The following is a 26469-nucleotide window of genomic DNA, read 5'->3' as shown; positions in this document are numbered from 1 at the left end:
ATAACTTTGTTAAACCATGCATTAAAACTGTTCACAGATAACTTAAACTTGGTGCACATTTTGTTTACAAAATTAGAAACAGAATCCACAATTGAAGATCTACTGCAGCTCCAAGGTTGAGTAACTGGTTCCCTATATTTAGCTCCCATTTTCATCAGATCCCTAATTTCACGATTATTAATTATATTCAAATCCCCAGAAACTACGTGTTCATCAGGACCATAAAAAAAGGGGAAGACGAACATGCACAGTCAGTTTCCAAAATGCCCTTTACTATATCTACACTCAGAGTTTTAAGAAATTTACCATAATTAAATAAGGATTGTCCAATGGTCTTAGTGAAAGTGAAATAAACCTTCAATAGATTTCGCTCCCTAACTTTATCTGGTAATAAACTCTCCACACGAGTATCTCTAAAAATAGAATGAAGCCGAAACCTATCTACCTGCTTGCTGGAAAAATCACAAACGAAGAACTCGTGGATCCTATCAACTTTGGGAGCAGACATCTTCACCAGAACCCTACTACAAAAAGCTTTGATCAAAAACGAGCACATGTCGTATGAACGTGCTAAGCTCCGGATAATATGAGATAAGACTTGTTTGGAACATGACCTCAGAAGAACTTAAAAATCATGAAAAACCTTTCCTTCATAAAAACCTTTAAGTTTATCAATTATCCATGAAATTTGCATTTTTGAAGCCAAACGATACCCATAACCTCTGGGTCTCCTTCCGATTGGATCAGAAAAGTACTCATTATCACAAACACCTTGAGAACCTGACCCAGTATCTTGTACCCTGTCATTAAGGTCCAAATGATAGATCACACATGGTGTCCTGATCAAAAAATCCTCTTTGTGTCCGAGCTCAACATTACACTACTCTTTATTATCAAAATCATTAACATTAACTGAGTCTATAATTCGAATAGAACGACTAAAAACATGTTCAACTTCATTGAAATAATTATATCAATAAGTCTTGATACCAGACGACACAACAGACCGATTTCCATTCAAACGTTGATGTAAACATCGAGAAGTTTTATCAATATATTGCAACCCACAATCTCCACAAGTGAGAAGATAAATAATGTACTTTGATTTACATCCCAACAAATATTCACAATCAACAACAAAAGTCTCACCTGTCACATGACAAAAGTTTCACAAGGTCCATAAACTTTACAACACAAACATCTCGAGGAATTACATTAAAAAAAAAACAGCTTCACAAGTACTTGTCAAAAGACACTGACTCATTCTGACACTGCATGCTTTTTCGGTTTTTGTAAGCCTGACATTATTGTCACTTCTCGGTTTTTAACCTACTCCGGTTGGCTCAGACCAGACAGAAGAGACAGGCTGACTAGGATACCTATTGGCGAGGGGCTGCCTTGCTTGAGCCGGGTGTTACCTGGTATCGAAGCGAAAGTTCTCCCACCTGCAGCGATCAGGGTGTGACAGCCATTACCCAACCTTAAAACTGGATCAAAGTCAGCAACTGCTGGTTTTTAATGAACACAAGGGCAGGTAGCTCCTGCCCCACAAATGAAGAGGAAAAAAAAGGGTTCAGGTATGGGGGTGGGGGGAGAAACGAAAGTAAGTAACGAAAGGCAATCACTGAAAACAAGGAATGCTCATGTACGACCTGATGATCCCATCGATTGTGAACATAGAAAAGAAAAAATAGTATATAGTTCCGAGGTACAAAAAAGAAAAAAAGGCATTGCTAATTGAGGTGTTAATACCAGTGATTTACCAAAATTGTAATTGTTAATACCAAAACAAAACATAAGTCAACATAATGACCAAATGCCAAGATCTCAAAAATGAAGTGAAAAGATTCTGGAATCTGAAGAGCACCAAAATTGTCTCAGTGATCATTGGAACAACGGGAATGATAAAAAGAGAACCTTATGGAGACCCTACAAACCATCTCCTGAGATCTTAGGGTGAGCTTGGGATCTTAGAGTCCTGAGTTCAACGCCGTTTTCCACTGAATAAGCACCAGGTGGGGTTGATTCATTGTGTCATCCTTCTAAGGTCGGCAAAATGAGGACCAGTGTGATCGGGGCACAGCATCAGCAGCATAGTCATACCCCAACAAAATAATAGCTGCCATATGCAGGAACAATGAAGAAACAATCTCTGACAATATTAAAATAAACGAACTGCAGTTGGAAGCTGTCTGGGGCTCAGTGATGATCCTCGAAAGAACCCTCAGAAGAAAACTTTGAGAACGAGAAGGGCTTTCGGTAGAGTGCATCCCTCCACCACGCAATGCCTGATTTTACTGATGCCAGAGGAACATATAGGGCTCAAATTTTTTCTTTGAAATATCATCCGAAACATCGTTTTGGCCTCATATCAATGGTGAAGAATCACTTTTTAAAATCTCGTATCTGGATCCGGATTTTTGCCCAAATCGAATCAATTTGTCCTTGTCACACACTCAACCTGTCCATCTTGTGCGCGCGCGCGCACACACACACACACACACACACACACACACACACACACACACGCACGCACGCACGCACGCACGCACGCACGCACGCACGCACAGACACATGCATGCACGCACGCACGCACAGACACACACACACGTGCGCACACACACAGACACACACACGCACACACAGACACACGCATGCACACACAAACACAGACACACGCACACACACACAAACACACGCACACATACACACACACACACACGCGCGCACACAGACACACGCACGCACACACAAACACACACGCACAAACACACGCACACACAAACACGCGCACACAGACACACGCACGCACACACAAACACATGCACACACAAACACACGCATACACACGCGCGCACACACCGACACACACACACACATGCACACACAGACACACGCACACACACAGACACACGCACGCACACACACACAAGCACACGCACACATACACACACATTTCTTTCTGCGGTGTAGTCGGTAACAGCTCCGTCGGTGGTGTAATAATATCAACAATCGTTTAATACAAGACGTGTTCCCTCACAAGGAACCTTTCCGTTCGAGGAAGCCCATTCGGCCCACCAAAGCCTGCGCAAGGCCAACGTGTGCTTCTTTGTCCCGATTAACGAGATATTTTTTCCCTTGATTAATTATCTGATTAACATTTTTCTGAGTATTGTGTCATTATTCATGTTTAAATACCTCATGATGTGTGGAGCGCGTTGTGGCCTTTAAAACAGCCAAAAAAATTATAAAAAGAAAAAGACGAAGGAAGTGACGAACAAGGGAAGATTGCGTTGAATTGTAATTTTCTCTTTCACAACTCGACTGCCCGGAAATCCCGGTGACGTAACGTGACGTCACGCACTTTCGGGCAGACTCTCGACGCTGCGGTTTCTTAGTGATCGACGTTTTACCTCGTTTGACGATTTACCCACAACTTCCTCCACCTGATCGTGCGCGCCGGTCTGCCTGAAGAGAGGTGCGAGTTGGAAACGCGTTCTTCTCTCTCTCTCTCTCTCCCCCCTCTTGTGTTTATCTCGACGTGTCTGGTTCCTGTACTTCTCGGGCGCCCTTCCGAGAATGTCTGCGTAAGCCTGGTCATTCTGTCCGTGTGAATCCTTCTACATCTCGGTTTGTTTCATCGACACGGCACCACCATTGGCCGGGATTCGATCTCTCGGTTTAAGTTTATATTCTGAAATGAGTGGCGGGTTTGTGGTGGCTTTCACCAGACTCGGCGGTGTAATGGGTCTGGGAGGTCGGTGGTTTTCAGCTCGTCCGAGTTGTACCAAAGACCTTTAAAAGCAATGGTGGCTTTGAAGGTCGTGGTGGTTACAGATATATACGCGTTTACGTCATTACGTCGAGGGTGTTTGTGCCGTTGTGGCGGCACCTTTTCCTCACGGGATGGTGGTAGTGGTGGTGGTTGTTGTTATTGGTGCCTAGTTTACCACCATTTACCACCACATTTTTTTTTTTTTTAAAACGTCCAGTTTTGTCATTTATTTTACCTTTTTTGAAGTTGCACCTGCTGTTGACACTTTGCTGTTGTTGTAAGATTCTCCGCGATAACTGTTGTGTTGTAATCAACACCTGCGTCGGTCGGTACCTGTGGTTTTAGTTTTGTCTCGAGCTAATCGGTGTTTAACTTGGAGTTTGATACCGGCTTGAGCACGTCATGCTGCACGTAGGTAAATGCATGACATCGGTATGTATGTATATATATATATATATATATATATATATATATATATATATATATATATATATATATATATATATATATATATATATATATATATATATATATATATATATATATATAATCTTGTGACGCGTCCCTTTGTTTTGGCGGTGTATAGGCAACAGGCCACTGTCTCGCTCGCTCCTGTAAAACTCGATGCTGTACATAGAATACTTATCCCACGTCGTCTTGAGAAGGACTTGGAGCGAGCCAACGATCCTGGCGGCAAATCTGTAATTGTGTCTATTTCTACATTCCTGAGGTAAATGTGTACAAATTATACTGTGAAAAGTCTGTGACGGAGTACATTCATAAGCTTTTACAAAGTAGATTATTCTCGTTCTCGAGTGTTTTTTTATTATTAGCAAGGCTGGTAAATATGCCAGAATATATCGACAAAGTATAAATCGTGAAATCGTTAAAATGCCAAGTTCTTGTTCTTGTTATTCTTCTTTTTCTTGTTATTCTTTTTCTTGTTATTCTTCTTCTTGTTGTTATTCTTCTTGTTGTCTGTGTCTCTGTCTCTGTCTCTCTCCTCTCATTTTTCCCATCAGCTGAGCACAATAAAAGCTGAAGCGATTACAATGATGCTAATTTTGATCGGTTTTTGATGTGCGCTCAATATGCGCTATATCAAATGGTCATGTTCTATGTGGTGAAGTTTAAATTTCCTCCTTTGAGCGGTTTTCAATGTACGCCCTTAAGAGACTGCAGACATATGTGGTCGTAGTTGATGACTGGTCACACTAAAAAGGCGGAGTTGTTGCATGTTTTTCAAAACGTCCACTTTCCACTTTGACTACAGACCAGAAAAACCACAGATATCTAGATATCTTAGTATGAGAAGAAAGGTAATTTTGTCTAGTTTAATGTGGAAAAAACAGACGTAAAAATATGCAATAGTTTTTGTGTAACAGGCAAATAAGTGATACAAGTCAGGGGTGGAGTAAACAGGCAGAGGCAGCAGATGTGGTGAGTCAAATTTGGAATAAACTGAATTTATTTCAATCAATAAGCTTTAATCCATTTTGTTATTTTTTAGGTGAGTGACACTTGGGACTTGCTGTTGCATGATGCAAAATTGATTATTCAGCAAACCCTGACCAATATGTACAAACTCCTAAAAGAGATCTCGTAAATATCTTTACATGGTTATGTATCTAGCAGATTCTCAGGATTAATTTGGCACTTGAATTGTCCAAAACGGCTAAAGGATAACTGATTCACATCCAATTTACTCAAAGGGTGAATTTGAGATGAATGCAAAAATGTATTTTCCTTGGAATGCATTACCCATTAAAGTTCATAATTTAAAATACCATATTTGCCATTAATTAGTGGTTTTTGCTAATTTTTTTTTCACACAAGTGCATGTAGCTTGGTGATGTCTATCGACACAGAGAAAATTGAATATTTTGACCCTGTAACGCAAATGATGACCAGTTCATGAACGACGACCATGTACGTACGCGACCGATGGCTTAATCCCGTAAGCCTGGTGTTGGCTTGGTGGTTAGGGTGGCGGCTTGGGATCGGAGGGTCCTGAGTTCAAGTCCCATTGGCCGCTGAATTAAAATACACCAAGTGGTTGACTCAGCCTGTCATCCTTCCGAGGTCGGCAAAATGAGTACTGGTAAGGGGGACACTGCATCAGCTGCATAGCCGCGTCCCAACCAATGATGCAACCAGCAGCGAGAGAGATAGAGAGATAGAGAGATAGATAGATCCCACTTTTCACTTCGTGAGTACGGGCTAGTAAAAATGACCTAGATTACGTACATGAAGTAAAAACATGTCTCGCCCATTAGCAGAGTCCTCGCCCCATGGACGATCTTATTACAAGCATGCAGCACGTTCTTATGATGCATACTTTAATTTGGGCAGTGTGTAGGCTACAGACCGCTGCCTCAATCACTCCTGACAAAAAAAAAATCCAGGTTAAACGTACATGAAGCCAAAATGATGGCTACTGCTTGTGTGCATTTTTCGCATGCATCGTGGTTATCTAGCTCTGTTAATTCCAATTGAACTTGGTCACAGGCTGACCCCAGAGGCCTGAAACCTGAGGCCAAAACACGCTGTCACCTTCACAAGGCTCATGAGTCATATCTGCTCCAACCTTTCAATATTTGATGATCCTTTTTAACGGTCATTTCGGTTGTTTTACACTGAACGGAAAACTTGTAGGGAAGGCATGGCAATTTTGAATACGGCATTTCCGAAGATGCCTTGGGCTTACTATGGCACCAAGGTTTGGCCGAACGGTTAAGGTGGCTGCCTTGAGATCGAAAGGCTCCTGAGTCGGGCTGTCCTTATTTTATTTTTTTTTCGGAAATTTCAAGGGGCGAACCCGAATTTCGGTTGATATTTTATATTTTTCTTTTTTTTAATCTTATGCCAAAATGACATGACCATGTAATGTATGATGTTTTCTGGTGCATTAGAATCTGAAATACTGCAGAAAAATATTGTTGAACTTGGCAAGATTTTTCCAGTCCGTCTCAGTGAAACTTGAAAAGTATAAAAAAATCAATATTTTATGTATTTTTCGTGTTTTTCGAACTCTGCAGTTTGCAGACAGATTCTTTGAACAGACGGGACAAGAGCTATAGTTCACTTGTTCAAAGTTGATTTCTTACAGTTCAGGAATCGTTTTTGGTGATCAGTTACCGCTTGTAATAGGTACTGCTTTTGCTCCTCATCATACGTAATAAGACTGTTTTACTCAGTTGCCAGGGCTACACCACACTGTCATTCACAACTTTCAGCTTTCTGACGATAGTACGGCTCTGTACGAATCTATCCTGTTTCCCATTGATCCGGGTCTTTGTGCAGAAAGTCAGAGTTAAAATGGAGTACATCAAAACAACTTCTGCTTTGTTTGTGGTGAACAACAGCTCTTTTCGGTGCTTCGTCATCGTCATGTTCTTTTAGATTTTGAGATATTTTTATTTTTGTCTCAATTGACACGTTTCGGTCAAATAGACATAATGGTATCGGTTCTACCGATAAATACCACAGCTGTCCCAGCAACTTTTTCACCGTTGCCTTAGATATATCAACGTTCACTTCGGAATATTTATCCATTCGCTTTAACAATGTCAGGTCTGAATTCAGTATATTGTTACGAATTTCGGTCCGCCCGGCCTGCGATCGGCCACGTAACTCGAATCGCGGCCGCGTCGCCCACCGCAACGGACAATTCAGTCATGACCCTCCTTGGAACTACCGCCAGGAGCTAGTCACGGGTGGGTCTTTCGACCCCACCACAATCATGCCAATCTGCCACCCACGCAGGATAGGGTTGTTCGCCAAACTCGACCTACCTAAGTACCTGCACGGGTAGTTAACCGGGCTATCGTACCTCGCCGCTGGCCGGCCGAGGGCACGAACCGCTTAAGCGGTCCATTCCGTGCTTCAGTGATAACTGAGCGGTGTTATCGCCGGCCCCGACGGACGTGATTATTTACCGGGTGCTTACACACTTCTACAAATTCTTTCCGTGATGCAAGATGGAACTTTCAAACAAGGGAAAGGACGCAACGAGACTGGGAACAGTTCGACAAGCACATTTATTGTACACTCAGACAAGCACGTATTTTACAGCCATACAGTAATTCATACACGTATAACAGTCAAAGCAATGAAAGCAAGAATTGCAACCGAATAAAGTCTTTATTCGCACGCACACTTAGACAGTTTTACTAACAAGACGGCGCCACCACATGCATTTACACAAAAAGCAAAGGAAAAAGCCACCCTCAAAGGCAAGGGTGGCAGACAGGTTCGTGGACCAAATGTGCGTGGAACCTGGATGAGCGGCCAGGTCCACGAGACCGAAGGGTCTTACCCACGCCCTCATTGCGCGATGGCGGGCAAGCCGCGATGTCAGCGTAGCTGCGCCTGGCTCGTGCCCCTGGCGTGGTCGGTGAGCTCTCTCCGGCGCTCCCCGTCTGCCTTTCCCGTCGGCTTCGAGCTCAGTCTCCCGACCTTGACTGCCCCGCCGACACTGCACTCGATTTGACTGCCCCGTCTCCTGATTCTCCAGACTGCCGACACCGACACACTGCAGACTTCACTGCCCCATCTCCCGCTTCTCCAGACTGCCACGACCGACACACTTGACTTCCGACACTGCTGCTGCTACTCCACTGCTCCCACTTGACTGCCGCAACCGACACACTTGACTGCCGACGCTCCTGTTGCCACACTGCTGCTGCCACTCCACTGCTCCCACTTGACTGCCGCGAGCTGCGCCGTGCTCGTGCTTATATAGGCCGAGGGAGGAGTGTATATGCAAATTTCTGGATCACAGCGGGTTCGGCGGCGGGGCTACACCACCCGATGCTCAGTCATTGGATGGATGAAAAGTGGGCGTGAATCATTCCTGATCCGCTTTTCGAGGCAAAAGGATCCCATTCACAACCCATGGTATGACGTGTGGTAGAAAGGCGGAGGTGGTGGGAGTTTGCTGCGGTGTTTTGGGAAGGGTGTTGTTGGTGGCGATTTGGTTGCTGGCGGGCGTCGTTTGAGAATGGCGGTGAAGCGATGTTTGCGGGGTGGAGTGGTGGAGGTAAAGAGGTGAAGGTGGTGGTGGTTTGGTGTAGTTGTTTGGGGGCGTTGGTGGTTGCGATTTGGTTGTTGGGGGATGATTGGTCCAAAATAATGATAGAGAAAAGAAAAACGGCTAACTCAAAGGATCACAGCCCTGTGAACACGGAAATTCCCTCTAAACAACGGTGGGGAAATCTAACTACACAATTACTTAAAGTCATAACTGATCTAAGGTCCTTTATGGTGGTCTGCAAATTTCCACAGCCGTAACAATATATTCTGAAACGACAGAATAGTTATCATTTGTTCACGAAAGGCAATTTCGCTAAATGCCTGAATGACCGGATACCAGACCTGAAATTGACGGCAGTCAGTCACTGACTGACGGACTCGGTGATTCAATGGAGTAATGAGCAGACAATACAACAGATTTAACAATAAATATCTCATACGTACAAGCCGTGTCAGTACAAGAACAAAAGACATAATTTCATGTTGAAAATGGGAAATTTTCCCATTTTTGAGCCACGTTTTGAGACGTATGTAACACTTTTTTGGGATCAAAAACATTTTTTTCGTGTTATTCACGTTCGAACCAACCAGTAGGCACGCAAAAATTTCATGAAAAATATCTCTGACATAGAAATACAAAAAAACATTAAAATGCACATTTTTTTTTTTTTTACAATTTTTGACAGCTGGTAACAACCCCAAGACAAATTTTTTCGGGTTCATATTTTTTTTTAGATATATTTTTTTTTTCTCATAAATATCAACCTATATTCGGGTTAGCCCCTTGAAATTTCCGAAAAAAATAAAATAAGGACAGACCTACTCCTGAGTTTGAGCCCCTGTCGTACAGTGAGATAACACCCAGGTGGGTTGACTCAGCTTGTCATCCTTCCGAGGTTGGCAAAATGATCACCAGCTTACTGGAAACAGAGGTCACTGCATTAGAAGCACAGCAATGCTCCCAGCAATGATGCAACCAGCAGCTACAGGCTGAATACAAAATAACCATGGCACCATAATGGTGGGTGCATTATTTTTTTTTTCTTTCGGTTGCAATTGTGGGTGGCGTTAGACCATTTTGCTTTGCTATTTGGTATATATATTTTTTGCATTTGCTTTGGTATGTTAGCAATAATTGTGCATGGCAACATCTATGCCTCACACCTTCCAAATGTGTGACGTGGGTGTTGGCATGCTGACGTGCATCTGGAAGGTGTGTGACATAGGTGTTGACATTGCTAACATACCAAAGCAAATGCAAAAATACAATACCCACAATAGGATGCCATTGCATATACAGTACTTTGGTTTTTGTCTGTGGGCACCACTTGACTACATGCACTGACACATGCCTTTGTCTTCTTTCTTTTTTGTTTAAAAAAAAAAAAAAAATTTTAAAGTAAAAACCTTTTTATATAAAGGAAATGTTGTTTGATTGTCAGATTAATGACTGCTTGGAGAAGAAAATGAAACCTGCATTCCTAAACTATGTTGCCTCACCTACCGAAGGTGAACGGAAGTTTTCACCTGCCTGTCTGTGTCTGTCTGTCTGTCTGTGAGCAGGATATCTCAAAAAATTATGGATGGATTTGGACACTAGAATTTTACAAGTAATTCTTCACCATTGACGAATGGTGCCAAAACGACATATAGCACTCTCTCAAAATGTTATTGATGTAATCTGACGATACTTGGTGGACGGGCTGTGTTTCTGACAAGGACGAATTGATTCGATTTTGGTGAAGATCTGGTCCGGATTCAGCCTATCAATGTGACACAAAAAAAACTGTTCAGTCTCGCGGAGGTGTGAACTCTACCGTGTGCCATTCTAGTTTAGTTTGTCATTAATTCGTGCATAGCATGTGACTGCTGCTGATTGCATCACTGCTGGAAGACCTACTGTTCTGCTAATGCAATTCTCCCTGTATTTGAGAGCAACAATTTCGATTTTGGCTACGGTACCGGCAATAACTCACCGACTTTGTGAAAAATACCGGTGTATATTGAACTGTTTGCTACGACCGTGGCTTCGTGGGAACCTGCTGTTGGCATACGGAACATATTGTCTGCACACTGGAAAAATTGAGCACTCGCAGATAATGTCCACCAACAACCTGTGCTGGCAGACAAGACAGATCGTCTGGCTTAACGTCTCCCCGATGGATGTCACAACCAATGATGCCTTTCCCTGCACACAAAACACCAGGGAGATTCAAATCCAGACAAGACGGCTCGAAGGCTCGCGTGTGTTTCCGCAAAATATCCCGCCAGTCCATTTATTGATTCGGTATTTTTCCAAATAAATATTGATTATGCCGACTGTTATCTCTGCTCAGCTTGTAGTTGCTAATTCCAGCACAAAACTAGCAGTGTGCCATGTTGCTACAAGAGAATAAAATGGTTGGAGTCATCTGCCATAAATGATCACAAGATGCTAATGTTTCACACTTAACCCTCTGATTAGCTTTCCAATGTTCAGATCCCATGTTATTTTATAAACATGTCTTTGTATCTTGGTCAGCATCATGGAAAAGCGTGTCTTGTTTCGAGTCCCTGAAAAATTGGCGTGTTCAAGTTTTCCAATGAGGGATACATGTAAATTTGGTAAATTTGAGGCAAGTCGGCATGACCACTGGATAAAAGTGTTCAAAATGGGGACATGATGATGAATTTAATTTCTTCCCTCTCCGTTGTTTTCTTATTCTTATTCTTATTCTTCCCTCTCTTATTCTTATTCTTATTATTCGTTCATTACTTGTAAAGGTTTCATGTGCTGAGGGTCTGTATCTTTTGCAGGGATTGTGCTATCGGTTGAGCAATGGAGCAGCCAGAAGGTTGTCCACCTGTGGGTTCTGGGAGTTCTCAACAGCCCTCAAGCTTCTCGCAGGTGATTTTTCACAACGTGGGGCAGAGCTACTTGCCTGATGTCAACATGGAGTGTCGATACAGCATCACTCCACAACTTCAACCCCATGCCAAAGATTGGGTCGGGATCTTCAAGGTGGGTGCTTTTATCATTCTTTAGTTTTCGTCGCCCAGCCCTCAGACAAGGTCGGAGACTGGGACATTTAAATGAGCTCTGTCTGACCGACCGATGGTTTGTCCATGTACTTTTGTGTTGAACATTGAGCTTTCATATTGCAGATGTCTATCCTTCATGACATCTCAACCTGATATCACGTGGCAATTAAAAATACAAATAAAAATAAAATATAAAAATGTCATGGCAACCATCTCAGGAACTTATCTTGTGTTTGCAATATTTCAAAAAACGTTCAAGATTTAGCTTTCATATTGCAGATGTGTGTTCCTCGTACCGCCCAAAAGGTGGGGAACCTGGAGTAACGGCTCCATTCTATTTTTTGCTTTCTTCATGTCACCTTTTTGGAGTTTCTATTTCTACTCGTTATGATAATTGTTCACTGAGCTGTAACACAATTCCGTATGTGCCACGTTTTAAATTACGTGGTATTTTGGGTGAATTTAATCCCATGATTGCACCAAAAAATAATTTTCATCCTTGACTCATTAAACAGAGTATGATATCTCAAAAAGTTGTGGATGAGTTGGACAGGTGACCAGAACGAACCGATTCGATTTTGGTTCAGATCCGGCTTATCGGTGGGGTACAAAACGTAAACTGTTCAGCCTGGCGGAGGTATGCGCTCGACTGAGTGTGGTTTGTAAGAGCCTTGTTGGACACGTCGACGATGCTACATCGCCCAGCATGACTTGTTCGCGTGTCGTATGTTTATACGTACTTTGGACCACTGCTTTATTGCTGTTTGCTGCATTTTTCTCGAGGTATTAGTTTGTACTTTACAAGTGCGTGTGAAATGATTTTTGTCTTTTTTTTTTCCTGTCACCATAGATTTCCTCATTTGAAAATGTGTGACAATTAGCATTTTAAACATTAATTGATACATTTGCACTTGGTCCCAAGACCTGTCGCTTGTAAAGGTTTATTTTATTTTTCAAATCAATTCTGTTGTAATGGAGTGGTAGATACATGCCTTCCTAATGAAGGTAGTTTTTGAAACGCCTGATGTTTGGCCATGTTTGTAGTTGACTCATCTTTATTTTTGTTGAATTGTCACATTTATTTATTTATTTTGTTCGTTCATCCATTTTAAAGTTTGTATTCTTGACCACTTGTGGATTATGCTGCAAGTTGCATCGTTTCTGGAGGCGCAGCAAAATCGCTGATGCAGCCAGTGCTCCTGCGGTAAATCGGGGCAATAATTTAAACTTTGTCTTTGGAAGCTGCACATCATGGCCTACTCTTTTCAAAAGACAATGGTGGGATCTTTCATGTCCACCAGAGAATGCTGGCAGATCAGACAGCCGGCTGACGTCGTCACCAAAGGACGTCATTAAAGGTTCAAGAGGTGCTGAGCAATTTATAGTCTGGTTGAGAAATTATTTGAGGTTAAAATTGCCAATTGTTAAAATTAAGGTAGATTACTGCTTTACCTAACTGATGTGGTTGAAGCGCAATGCCTGACAGATGCAATCTACGACCTGATTATTGTTAATGTGCAGGAGTTTAGGGCACCGGGCAATCCCGTTCCAGCATGGCAAGAGGATTATGTGGTGACTTTGTAGGTCCAGCTGCAGAAGAATGATTAGATGGCTCCTCCTGTATTACCGGAGTTTTGACCTCCCATTGGGAGGAGAGACCAGCTGAAGTTGTGGCAGAAAGATTTTGGGAAAGGAGTTTTATTTCCAACTGCTAAGAATATGCTGCTGTTGGGCCAAATGAAATGCCTATGGATAACGTGGTGATGACAAACCTGACCTCAAGCTTGTCCAAGGAAACGGTGGCTGATGTGGTTTCATCAGCATCCAACCTGTGCACAAAGAAAGGAGTTTGGGTCTGTCACGAATACTGTCATGACCAAAAATATTGGCACCCTTGAACTTTTTTCAAATGACTCACAATTTTTTATAAAAAATAAATTGAAATTGACAAAAGTATTTGGTCTCCACAATTCTTTATTTCAGTGTTAATGTTGCAGAACATTTATCAGAAAATAAAAACAAATGGGATTGATAAAATTCTTGACACCCTCGACTTAATATTTGGTAGCACAGCCTTTGGACAAAATAACTGCAGTCAAGCAGTTCCGATAGCCATGAATGAGCTTCCTACACTTCTCTCCTCTCTAAGCCTGGTGTTGGCTTCGCAGTTAGGGTGGTGGCTTGGCATCCTTGGGTCCTGAGTTTGAGCCCCGTTGGCCACTGAATTAACACCAGGGGATTGACTCAGCCTGTCATCATTCTGAGGTTGGCAGAATGAACACCAGTATACTGGTAATAGGAGCATCGCATCAGCGGCATAGTTGCACCCATAACCAATGATGCGACCAGCAGCCAAAAAGGCAGCACACGATGGGAACCTCTCTACTGGCAGTTTGGCCCACTCTTGTGCAAACTGTTCCAGTTCTCCTAGATTTGAAGGGTGCATTCTCCCAACTGCTGTTTTCAGATCTCCCCACAGGTTTTCAATGGGATTTAGATCTGGACTCATTGCTGGCCACTTCAGAACAGTCCAGCATTTTGTCTTTAACTATTCCTGGGTGCTTTTTGAAGTGTGTTTTGGGTCATTGTCCTGCTGCAAGACTCATGACCTTCGACGGAGACCTAGCTTTCTGACACTGGGTTGAACATTGCGATCCAAAATGCTTTGGTAATCTCCTGATTTCATGATGCCATGCACACATTCAAGGCACCCAGTGCCAGAGACAGCACAGCAACCCCAAAACATCACTGAACCTCCTCCATGTTTGATTGTAGGGAAGGTGTTCTTTTCTTTGAAGGATTCATTTTATTTTCTGCAAACGTAGAGATGATGTTCGAATTTGGTCTCGTCTGTCCACAGGACATTCTCCCAGAAGGATTTTGGCTTTTCAGGTGTGTTTTGGAAAACTCCAGTCAGGCTTTGTTATGTGTCTCTCTCAGCATTGGGGTCCTCCTGGGTCTCCTACCATAGAACCCCCTTTCATTGAGTTGGTGACGGACGGTGCGAGTTGAAACTGTCGTACCTTGTGTCTGAAGGTCAGCTTGAATGTGTTTGGCAATTGATTGAGGTGCTTTCTCCACCATTCAAACAATTCTTCGCTGCAATCTTCGATTAAGTTTTCTTTTGCGCCCACGTCCAGGGATGTTGGCTACAGTGCTATGGACCTTAAACTTGCTGATAACATTGCGTATGGTGAATACAGAAACATCAAGATCTCTGAAGATGGACTTGTATCCTTGAGATTGTCCTTGCTTGGCTACAATCTTGTGTCTGACCTCCTCAGACAATTTTCTCTTTTTTTTTTTTTTTCTCCATGCTCGTTACGGTACACACACTGACACAAAACAGCAGAGTGGCTCCTTTTCTCTATTCAAACTCACCACAGGTGAGTTCAATTCCAAAGTGAAGGAGAATCATCTGCTTGAAATCTAATTATTTCCAAAATGTGCCAATAATATTGTCCAGGCCATTTTAGGATTTCTGTGTGTATCAAGTGAAATCCTTCAATACAGCACGTGTGGTGAAGCAAATGAGTACACTAATGTTAAAATCTGCAACTTATGTTTTTTCAGTTGAAAAACTAGAGGGGGAGCACTCGGGAGAGTGCAAAACCTCTGCCGCCAATACTGCTGGGTCACTCAAGTGAACCTTATATCTTATTCATTAAATATGTCAACAGTGCTGACAGAGCTATAGTTCTTTTCTCCAACATTTTTTTTTTGGGGGGGGGGCGGGGTTGGAAATCACTTAAACATGTGGAAATGCAAAAAAAAAAAAAAAATTTTCTCTAACAATTTTTTTTGGGGGGGGGGCAAGTCCAAAATCTAATGACATGATCCTTGGACCATACCTAACCCCCCCCCCCCACCAAGTTTCGTCGAAATCCGTCGGAGTTTTTCCGTAATACTGTTCACAAACATACAAACAAACAAACAGAAAGGGGTGAAAACAGTAACATCTGATCTTCGATGGCAGAGGTTAACAATTAAAAAGCGTACTTAATATTTGAAATGTAAAAATCTTGTTATTATTGTGATAAGCACCTTTATATATTACGGAAGGAATGAAATCGTTCGATACAGCGTGGCCGCAAACGAATGATAGCATAAGAAGAACTTAGCTTTCAGCTTTCGACGATCGGCGTGAAATGCGACGGAGGGGGGAAATGACGTCTTTCGGCGCGAAATGCGACGGTGGGCGGAAATGACGTCTTTCGGCGCGAAATGCGACGGTGGGCGGAAATGACGTCTTTCGGCGCGAAATGCGACGGTGGGCGGAAATGACGTCTTTCGGCGCGAAATGCGACGGTGGGCGGAAATGACGTCTTTCGGCGCGAAATGCGACGGTGGGCGGAAATGACGTCTCTCGGCGCGAAATGCGACGGTGGGCGGAAATGACGTCTTTCGGCGCGAAATGCGACGGTGGGCGGAAATGACGTCTTTCGGCGCGAAATGCGACGGTGGGCGGAAATGACGTCTTTCGGCGCGAAATGCGACGGTGGGCGGAAATGACGTCTTTCGGCGCGAAATGCGACGGTGGGCGGAAATGACGTCTTTCGGCGCGAAATGCGACGGTGGGCGGAAATGACGTCTTTCGGCGCGAAATGCGACGGTGGGCGGAAATGACGTCTTTCGGCGCGAAATGCGACGGTGGGCGGAAATGACGTCTTTCGGCGCGAAATGCGACGGTGGGCGGAAATGACGTCTTTCGGCGCGAAATGCGACGGTGGGCGGAAATGACGTCTTTCGGCGCGAAATGCGACGGTGGGCGGAAATGACGTCTTTCGGCGCGAAATGCGACGGTGGGCGGAAATGACGTCTTTCGGCGCGAAATGCGACGGTGGGCGGAAATGACGTCTTTCGGCGCGAAATGCGACGGTGGGCGGAAATGACGTCTTTCGGCGCGAAATGCGACGGTGGGCGGAAATGACGTCTTTCGGCGCGAAATGCGACGGTGGGCGGAAATGACGTCTTTCGGCGCGAAATGCGACGGTGGGCGGAAATGACGTCTTTCGGCGCGAAATGCGACGGTGGGCGGAAATGACGTCTTTCGGCGCGAAATGCGACGGTGGGCGGAAATGACGTCTTTCGGCGCGAAATGCGACGGTGGGCGGAAATGACGTCTTTCGGCGCGAAATGCGACGGTGGGCGGAAATGACGTCTTTCGGCGCGAAATGCGACGGTGGGCGGAAATGACGTCTTTCGGCGCGAAATGCGACGGTGGGCGGAAATGACGTCTTTCGGCGCGAAATGCGACGGTGGGCGGAAATGACGTCTTTCGGCGCGAAATGCGACGGTGGGCGGAAATGACGTCTCTCGGCGCGAAATGCGACGGTGGGCGGAAATGACGTCTCTCGGCGCGAAATGCGACGGTGGGCGGAAATGACGTCTCTCGGCGCGAAATGCGACGGTGGGCGGAAATGACGTCTCTCGGCGCGAAATGCGACGGTGGGCGGAAATGACGTCTCTCGGCGCGAAATGCGACGGTGGGCGGAAATGACGTCTCTCGGCGCGAAATGCGACGGTGGGCGGAAATGACGTCTCTCGGCGCGAAATGCGACGGTGGGCGGAAATGACGTCTCTCGGCGCGAAATGCGACGGTGGGCGGAAATGACGTCTCTCGGCGCGAAATGCGACGGTGGGCGGAAATGACGTCTCTCGGCGCGAAATGCGACGGTGGGCGGAAATGACGTCTCTCGGCGCGAAATGCGACGGTGGGCGGAAATGACGTCTCTCGGCGCGAAATGCGACGGTGGGCGGAAATGACGTCTCTCGGCGCGAAATGCGACGGTGGGCGGAAATGACGTCTCTCGGCGCGAAATGCGACGGTGGGCGGAAATGACGTCTCTCGGCGCGAAATGCGACGGTGGGCGGAAATGACGTCTCTCGGCGCGAAATGCGACGGTGGGCGGAAATGACGTCTCGTTCGTTCATACATGAGAGGGGCGCGTTTCTTGTTTTTTTTTTTTTTTTCCCGTCAAGCAATAAATGAAATACTTGGGTATTTCTGTCAATTCTCGCTATTTCCGTCTCGGTTACGCACTGCATCTACCGGACGGCCGTCATTGGCTGTCTTGAGGCACGTGGGTGGGGGGGGGGGACGGGACACCGGAGACGTGGTAGACACCGGGGACATTTCAAACTCGGTACAATTGTATACAGCGCACGCGCTGTAATAATGGTGCGCCTGCTGTAATGAGCTAAAATTTAGTATTTGTTTTCAGCTTTGTTTTTTTGTTTTGTTCCACTGCAAACCAAATAAAAAAATATATGTGGATACCAAAAGATTTTATAATATCAACAATTTATTTGAAAAAAGTGCAAGGGTGCTAATATTTTTGGCCACGACTGTACATATCAGGATATGTTTATATATTTTCCGTGGATTCGGATCTTGATCAATCATCAGGTTATCTTGACTCTAAGTGGGCCTGGTCTGTCAAAACCATATCACATGAGTCCTTTAGTTGGTACAATATATTTGGAGATTGGGGAGATGGCAATAATTTGACAGTTTCATTCAGCATATGGTCACCATTGATGATGGTGTGAAGGAAAGAAAAGACCAGCTGTGTTTGTTTTGATAACCGGAAGCTTAAAACCACCATATCTAACCTGGAGTCATTGGTGACATTCATTGATCTCTTCCAGAACCTGAGATCGGATTAGTATTCTCCCAAGATTGACTTGAGCAAGGGGTATTGTCAGGTACCAGGAGTTGAAGAAGATGCACTCAAGGTTGCATTTCTGATGACAGACGACACTGATGAGTTTTTGAAGATACCATTTAGGATGGCGAATGCAGCAGCTACACTTCCATGAGGAGATTGCAGGTTGTAAGTGGGAAATGTTGATTGTCAACCGAAATGACATTTTGATCCATATCCACATTTGTGGTGAGAATGCTTTCAACCTTAGGGGGCTGCTGTGCACGATGTCTGCGGCGTGCCGCACTGCTAGACCAGTAAGGTTTTTGTGCTTAGGACTGATTCTTCTGATATTGGTATTCGGAGGTGTTCTTTTGCAGCGACATCAGGGCAAACTTCCCCTGTGAATTGTGTGGGCATGAAACTAATGAATCATGAGAAAAATGACTTCACTTTGGAGAAGGAAGGGCTTGCTATTGTGTGGGGGCAATATGAGATTCGTGCTCTATCTTTATGGGACTGAATTCATTAAACAGATCAATCATTGCTGTTCATGGATAAGGCAAGGTTTCTCAATGATGTCATCGTGAGATGGGCCATGTTTCCTCAAAACTATTGGTTTACGATATATCAAGGGGATGGATAATATTGGTTCAGATGACCTGAGCAAGGTTGTTTCAGTGTGATTTCTAACACGGGGCTTTCAAAATGATGTATGTATGCTGTTGAGGCCTTTCACGCATACGCTGTCTGTGCTTTTTCAGTGACTCGCTTTCACAAATTGGGGCACTTTTAACCCTGCCGTTGCTCGCATGAAGTCGAAGTCGAATAGTATTTTAAATATAATTTTCAGCATTTAAATGAAAGAGTGGCAATTTCAAAATGGTGAACCATAGTCGTCGTGTTCCTGGATGCAAATCGGACAAAGGAAAATATCGGAAATACAAGAAATATCCGTGGATAAGAAGTGTCGAGTTCCCATCATTTCCTGTAGATGCAAGCGAGCCTTGGCAGGAGCAGGCACGGACACACGGCCACTTCTCCTAAATCGTAAAGCTTTCAGTTGCTTGAATGGCACTTATAGTTGTTGTCGTTAGACTTTAACCTGTGTTGAAACATCGTCATGTGGTTCAAGAGATTTTCTGGTTACTTCTACATTTTGTCGTACAGGTGGTATCAGTATTTTGTTGACAGATGGACCTTTGTCCCCCATCCAGCACCCCCCCCCCCCCAAACACTCCAAGGATATAAATGGAAAAGCCAATTGAGGAGTGAGGAGGCAGGAGGGAGAAGAAGGAGATTAGCCAGTCAAAAGTTGCTTTGTTGCATAGTTTTCTTTCATTCTCTGATGCACTCAAGTTTGGAGTTCACCTGCTTCACCTTTACCTGCTCTCCAGAACTGTGTGCAAATCAATCAAGAAGGGAACCTCAGGGTTTTGTCCTTTGTCACCAATGGATGGCGAGAATTGATACAATTGTTATTTTGCAGTTTGCTTGCAGCACACCACCTTTAGAATATTGTTATAGGTTTGGCTGCTCCAGGTCACTGACCTATTCTCTGACTTATGACCGTGAAGCCAACGAGCCGTAGATAACTCCGCGGCATGACGGGTTGCAAAGCAACGATAGACGCCACCTGAGAGCATTAATTTAGGTAGGGCCCTCGAGTCCAATTCCTGTGTTACCTTCCTTGCAAATTCCCTCAGAAAGGGAACCGTGCTCAATGCCCGACTTGTCAATCAAGAACGGCCGAGCAATACCGTAAGTGGAACGTTTGCTAATCCCTTAAGACCTTAAAACTGTGGGGCAGAACTTCCATCCACTCATTACATACTTCGTCTAACCAATGTAGAAAAAGACTTTGGCAGGTTGGAAATAGTTTATCGAAGATTTGGGATATGCACGCATGTACAAGGCAAAACGTGTATTTTTATAAAGCAAGAACACTCTCACAAAGAAAGATGTTACCCCAAACACATAGGCCCCTTAGTCGGTCATCTTGTCACGAATCCACACACACAGGTGCCTCACTCATTCTTTAAGAAGGGGAGGACAGGAGAAAGGTTGATGGATAGATCAGCGAAGTAGGTGCGGAATGGTGTCAACCCTGGCTTCACATGTATGTGAGCCGGATGGCTCGCATGGTGACTAACGGTGTGTGGTGCGGTTGAGTGAGAAGTGCAGATCGGAGGTGCGGTGTATGTGAATGCATGTAATGCGAGCTCTGAAAAGAAATGTTGTGGACTCGGTTGATACTCCATGACGGGCTGAGTCAATGAGGTGTGCATGCTGCAAGGTTCAAAGATGTAAGATGTGTGTGGAAAATGTGGAGGGAGGGAAGTCAGGTCTGGGGAGAATCACCTTTGACCCATTTTTTTTGTATACATTGTCAAGGCTTGTATGAGGGTTAAGAACCCTTTCTACACTCAAGAGTTTGTTGTTGGTTCCACAACGCACATAGGAGAAACTTTGTGTGGGAGGTGGTAATTATGCCTGGCAGCTTGCGTCTCCGCGTCTGTCCCGCTGCATCCTCGGTGCTTGGCGTGGCCCGCATTGGATGCTCCACTCAATTACCAACCAACTCTGAACTGTGCGGGCTGCTTTGCTGAACTTCTCCACTGAGCTCTCCAGAACTAATCTGACACACGTAGCTCTTTGGAGCTCCCACTCTGACTGTGACTCAACTCTGACTCTCTCAAAGAACTTTAATCAACTCGACTCCGAACTGCTCTGTCTGGCCTCTTATCACCCACATTCCTGTCACCTTTCATGTCCGCTTTGCGTGAACCAACCCCACTGATTGGCTGGCGCACTGCGATCAGTTCATTGCGATTGGTTCCAGGGATGTGATGGGCGGGCTGCTGGAATGGCACTGGTGGCTTGGAGGCACGACGAGAGCGACACTCGAAGGGCTGGCTGGCGACTAGGGTCTGCTGTGCTAAAAGAGGGTCTGTGTTCGAATGTATGCTATTGAAGTGTTACTGAATGGATTGGTGGCGTGATTTGGTGGATTGAATGAGTTGCGGTGATGGAATCTGTAAAGAGTTCAGAAGTGTTTAATCATGGAATTTGAGGATGGAGTATAAGAATAAAGATTTGATATTACGTGTTTGTGAATGAGGTTTTCGTACGTAGTTGGAGAATTAGGAAGAGAACAATGGGATTAGTTCTAATTACATGCACAACAAATTTTTCCCTTCCATCAGTACGAGGGAGAGGGGTGAGATTGGTGAACAAAATTGCTTCAGATATAACTACACTAGGGAACCTTTCTGTGTTTATGACTCCCCGGGGTCTTCCAAAACCATAACAATACATTATAATTGAATTTATCAAGGCTTTTCCTCAAGTTATCCATTCCACATTTATTTTTATTTTTATTTTTTGAGCTGATTAAGTATTTAATTAACTGCCTGATTTGTTAAGGTACATCACCATTGCTTAATAAATCATTTCCATTTCATAAAGATGGAATTTTAGCACCAAGGCAACAGTTGGGTATGCTTTGTGCAGGCTGCATGTTGCCATATATTTTATTTCAATCAATAAAGCATCACTAATGTATATCAAATGAATTCTTCTTGAGTTCTCAAACAAATTGATCAAACAATTACTCAAAGTTTCAATTGGCAACACGAAGAAACAGTGCATGCAGTTAAGTGTCAGCACAGCCGGACCCACCAATCAATGCCATTCTAGAACTAGACCTATGACCTTCACATTTTGACACATTGATTCAAAGTTTCAGCAACACGCATTGTGGGTGGAGGGGTTGATTAGTGTGACCGGCTGTGCCCACCCCCATTTTCTCTTTGATATGGGGAATTTATAATTATTTATTTCCTCTTTTGAAGGGTCAGCGGATGCACAATCGTCTCGTGTTGCTGATCGAAACATTGAGTAATTGTTTGTTCAATTAAATGCTGGAGAACTGGAGATGAATTCAATTGATTTTACTCTCAACAATATATAGAAAACCAGCAGAAAAAAAAATGACCTGCTTCACACTGGAATAAGTATGATTTATTTGCTTCCTTTATTTGCTTACCTTCACTTTATATCCATGTAAAAATCATTCGGTCACATTTCGTTGTATACCTTGTATAATATATGTATGTACTGTAAGAGTTACCCCCTCGCACATGGTAGTAACCTGAGACTGTGAGCTAATATGCCTGGTGTTTGCTTAATGGTTTGGCTGGGCTTGGGTTCCTCGGGTCCTGAGTTCAAATCCCGCTGCCATTGAATTAATACCAGGTGGGATTGACAAAATGAGTACCAGCTTGCTGGGATGATTGAGCCATTCAAGTATCCTGTGTGGAGGGGCGACCCATCCAGGATTGTGCCCAATAGTGCAGGAGACTGCGAAGGCAGTAACAACATTCTGCACAGAGTATGGTCCCAACGGATGGATGGATGATATTTGGATGTATATGTATGTATATATAATTTTATTTTATTTATATATATATATATATATAATTTTTCGATACATATTTTATTTTTATATATATTTATTTGTTTTTTTTTAATACATAAATTTATCTTTATTTAAAATTATTATATATATTGTTACAGATCTGGAAACCATATGCATTCAACATACAGGTCCTAAAAGTTAGTTATGCTGTTAAATACATGTGAGATAGAACCCCTCCTTGTGGGGTTCTTGTGCAGTGTTTCTCAACCTTTTTTGTCCCACGCTCCACTGATTTTCAAAAAAATCGTATGCCCCACCATGATTGGAGACACTACAGTATATACTACATATGTATTCAAAAGGCTTTATTAAAACTTTATTGCAAATTTTATTCAATTGCTACTCACTTCAATGGGAGCCCTGCCCTTGACGCTGGCTGTAGATTTGTTTGATTCGAGGAACCAATTGTGTCAGTTTCAGCCTTAAATCACCACGTTTCGTGATTTCCAGTCGATTTCTCTTAGCTTGCAGCAAATCGGTAACAACACTAAATCCACATTCGACTAAATAAGATTATGGAAAATTTATCAATATTTCCCTTGTCAAAGTAGTCGAGTTTGGATATTTATTTTCGCTCTCCTCAGACAGCCACATCATGGTTCCTTTGATCATGAAAAGAGTTTTCACAGACTCGCCTTGTTGCAACTCACATAACTCGTCTTGGTATTGCTCTGGTACTTTTGATAAATCCAACAAACGGCTGAGTCAACCAAGAAGGGAACTCCATTGCTTTCAAATCATGAAATCTGTCATTGAAGTCATTAACCAACATTTTCAAGTGGTCAACAATGACGTTCTTTGCCTTGTCAGTTAACTCGCATTCTTTCAACCAAGGGAATTAGCTAAAATTTCTTGACGATATGTTGCATCGGCACAAATCCAAATATCTTTGCTTTTGCATCACAGAGCGTCGCATTGGCTCCTTGGAGCTGCTTGTTTAAAGAACAAAGCTTCTCAAAAATGTCCGTCAAGTAGCTCACATAAGCTTTGCCGTCTGTGGTCAACAGGAGATTAATTTCAGGTTTGCCCTTCAAAAACTCGCTGAGAGGTTCAAACACTTCCATAAATCTTTTGAGGCAGTTTCCCTTTGATAACCACCTTACTTCAGTGTGGAGCAACAATCTCTCATGTTCTGCATTGTTAGCCTCACAAAACTTCTTGAACAGACGTTCACATTTGGCATTCGCTTTGATGGAATTGATGCATTTGATCACAGAATGCATTATCTCATGCAGTTCAGGGGAAATATTCTTTGCAACCAAGTTTTCTCTGTGGATAACACAATGCACAGCCAACATGTTTGGATTGTCATCCTTCATTAGTTTTAAACATTCCGTCTTTTTACCCATCATTGCAGGTGCACCATCTGCCACACATGATGCAATGTTTGTTTTGGGGATTTCATTTTCATCCAAATAATTGTTGTTTGCTGTAGATGTCAACTGCACAAATGGTTGTTTCTAATGATTCACAAAACAGCATCTCTTCTTGAAACTCTTCCAGGTCAACATATCTCACGTATGCCAATAACAGTGATTCGCTTTCCCGTATGGTAAATTCATCGATTTGTAATGAGAACTTTCGTGATTTCAACTTCTCAATAAGTTGTTGTTCAACATCTTGCCCCATCTCATCTATTCTGTTGCTGACTGTGCTATTACTCAGTGGCATTGCTTGGACATCTTTGTCATTCTTTTGCAGAACAGTTTTCAGAAAAACAGATAATGCGGGTTTAACAAGTTGCTCCCCAATCGTATGATTCTTCCCATTTTTTGCTATCAGTAGAGAAATTTCATAACTTGCTTCAAGGGGGTATGATTCAGGGCTGTAGTTTGAGCAGAAAATAATGAAGTGATTTTTGATCTATTCTCAAACTTGTCTTTCAGAGATTTAAAATAATCCAATTTTGAATTGACATGGTTGGGATGTTTATCCCTCAAATGAGCTTCAAAATGACCGGCTTTCATTGATTCATTCGATAAAGTCTGTTGGCATAGTAAGCAGAAGGGTGCACGTTCTTCGTGTACAGCAGGTATAAATCCAAACATCAAGAACTCCGCTGAGTATTGACGAACTTTTTGTTTGCTTGGTCTGCTCATTTTGATTTAAACAGAGTAAGTAAATCTGTGGAAAAATAAGAAAATTGTTTTGAATGCCACAAAAGTTTGATAAAACAGTGGTTTTATTAGAAAACTAGCATAACCCGCACTCTGCGCGACATGGGGTGGGTGTGTTTGAGAAAGGAACTGATGCAGAGTATCAGTAGTAATTTTACTTTAATGCAGTAAGTGGAATACGATTTCACTGTTTCAGAACCATTTTATTTACTTTTTATTGTCCAATGCACCTCATATGGTCTTTGAGATGATGTAAGCCGAATATCACGTTACTCGAGCGCAGAACAAAGTCTAAGATAGCGCGACACGAAACCACAAACTCGGAAATAATATATATAAGATAATTGCAAATTTAAAAAAGATGCAAAAAAAGCTACAGCTAGATATCCTTTTGTGGTTTCCGCATTAAGTAGCCCCATTAGCCTGACCGAGTTTTAGGCGAGTTATCAGTGTGCTCGCGGACCCTTTGGGTCCAAACCAAAATCAAATCGAATTTGACAGTTAGAAAAAAATGAAAATTTTGAATCATGCTTACGTTGTTAATTATAATTTAAAGTGTGTTTAATCGTCACCAATATTGAAGCGAAAACGGGAAGGAGAAGAGGTAGGCGTGTTGAGCGCCAAAGGTACAGGTTTTTCCAGCCTATCTCGCCAATTTTTCAGTCAAACTCTCCTATGCATGAATCATCGCTCGCATCAGCGCTGTGAGCGCGCAGCAGCGCAAGGAATTCCCCTTGACGAAAAACGAGTCATAGTGACGTAACAGTGTTGAATTGATGAAGGGCACGCATTACCAGCGGATTGGCTAACAAGGGTGCGGTGAAGCAGTTTTAAGTTATGACGCTATGAGCAATCAGTCGCAGCTTCAAACTTTTGAAAATATGGAAGTACAAAGCTATGAAAGTGATCATATATTAATTCATTAATTCTGCATCCTCAGGCCCCACCAAAATATTGCCGCGCCCCACCTTGAAAAACACTGGTCTCGTGGGAGAATCAAAGGTGTGCGTTACGACGGTTTAGGTAGGTTATATCTTCCAACACCATCCTCCATTACGATCCAACGGTACCATCGCGCTTGCGGCCCTCGGTTTGCGGGCCCCAGCGCACCATTGCCTGAGGCGGAATTCCGACGATAGTCGAGGCAGTTGCACCACGTCCACCTCCCTCAAACATGCGTGGAGGGGAGGGCGGCTTTCTCCCAACAAGGCCGAATGCCCACCCAGAAAGGGCAGGCCTGTGGGAGCACTGTCCAATCAAGGCGGACAGTGGTGTGTGCTTCATGGAGCTCCGCCCCGCACGGAGGCTCTTTTGTTGCCTTTCGTTTGTTCTTAAAGGGAGGAGAGAGAAGTGTGTTTTACCAGAGAGGAGCGTGTTGGTTGGGTGCGTCACGTG

At 43.5% G+C, this 26469-nt stretch overlaps 1 protein-coding gene and 1 long non-coding RNA gene across 8 annotated transcripts in view; one reads left to right on the top strand and one right to left on the bottom strand.

Moving 5' to 3' along the window:
* The window catches only part of LOC147027519 (uncharacterized), a 35842-nt gene extending 32532 nt beyond the window's left edge, over positions 1-3310 (bottom strand). The window contains exons 1-3 of one of the 2 annotated variants that reach the window (XR_015057075.1): positions 3199-3310; positions 1938-2042; positions 1419-1541 (exon numbers count right to left, since the gene is read on the bottom strand). This is a non-coding gene — a long non-coding RNA (uncharacterized LOC147027519). Of the gene's footprint in view, positions 1-1418; positions 2524-3198 lie in introns of those variants that run through there. The other variant, XR_015057074.1, reaches the window with a different exon arrangement.
* Positions 3311-3331: 21 nt separating this feature from the next.
* The window catches only part of TAX1BP1 (Tax1 binding protein 1), a 248109-nt gene continuing 224971 nt past the window's right edge, over positions 3332-26469 (top strand). For 4 of the 6 annotated variants that reach the window (XM_085876996.1, XM_085876995.1, XM_085876993.1 and 1 more), the window contains exons 1-2: positions 3332-3478; positions 11606-11810. In XM_085876996.1, coding sequence (XP_085733122.1) covers positions 11628-11810 — 183 coding nt within the window. In that variant the 5' untranslated portion in view covers positions 3332-3478; positions 11606-11627. Of the gene's footprint in view, positions 3479-4361; positions 4506-11605; positions 11811-26469 lie in introns of all 6 variants that reach the window. The other 2 variants (XM_085876992.1, XM_085876994.1) reach the window with 2 other exon arrangements.

The sequence above is a fragment of the Eptatretus burgeri genome, chromosome 4 (genome assembly GCF_056783735.1).
Source record: "Eptatretus burgeri isolate ZD-2024b chromosome 4, Ebu_testis_v1, whole genome shotgun sequence".
NCBI lineage: Eukaryota > Metazoa > Chordata > Myxini > Myxiniformes > Myxinidae > Eptatretus > Eptatretus burgeri.
The sequence above is the reverse complement of the archived record's forward strand: the minus strand, read 5'-3'. Positions and strand labels throughout refer to the sequence as shown.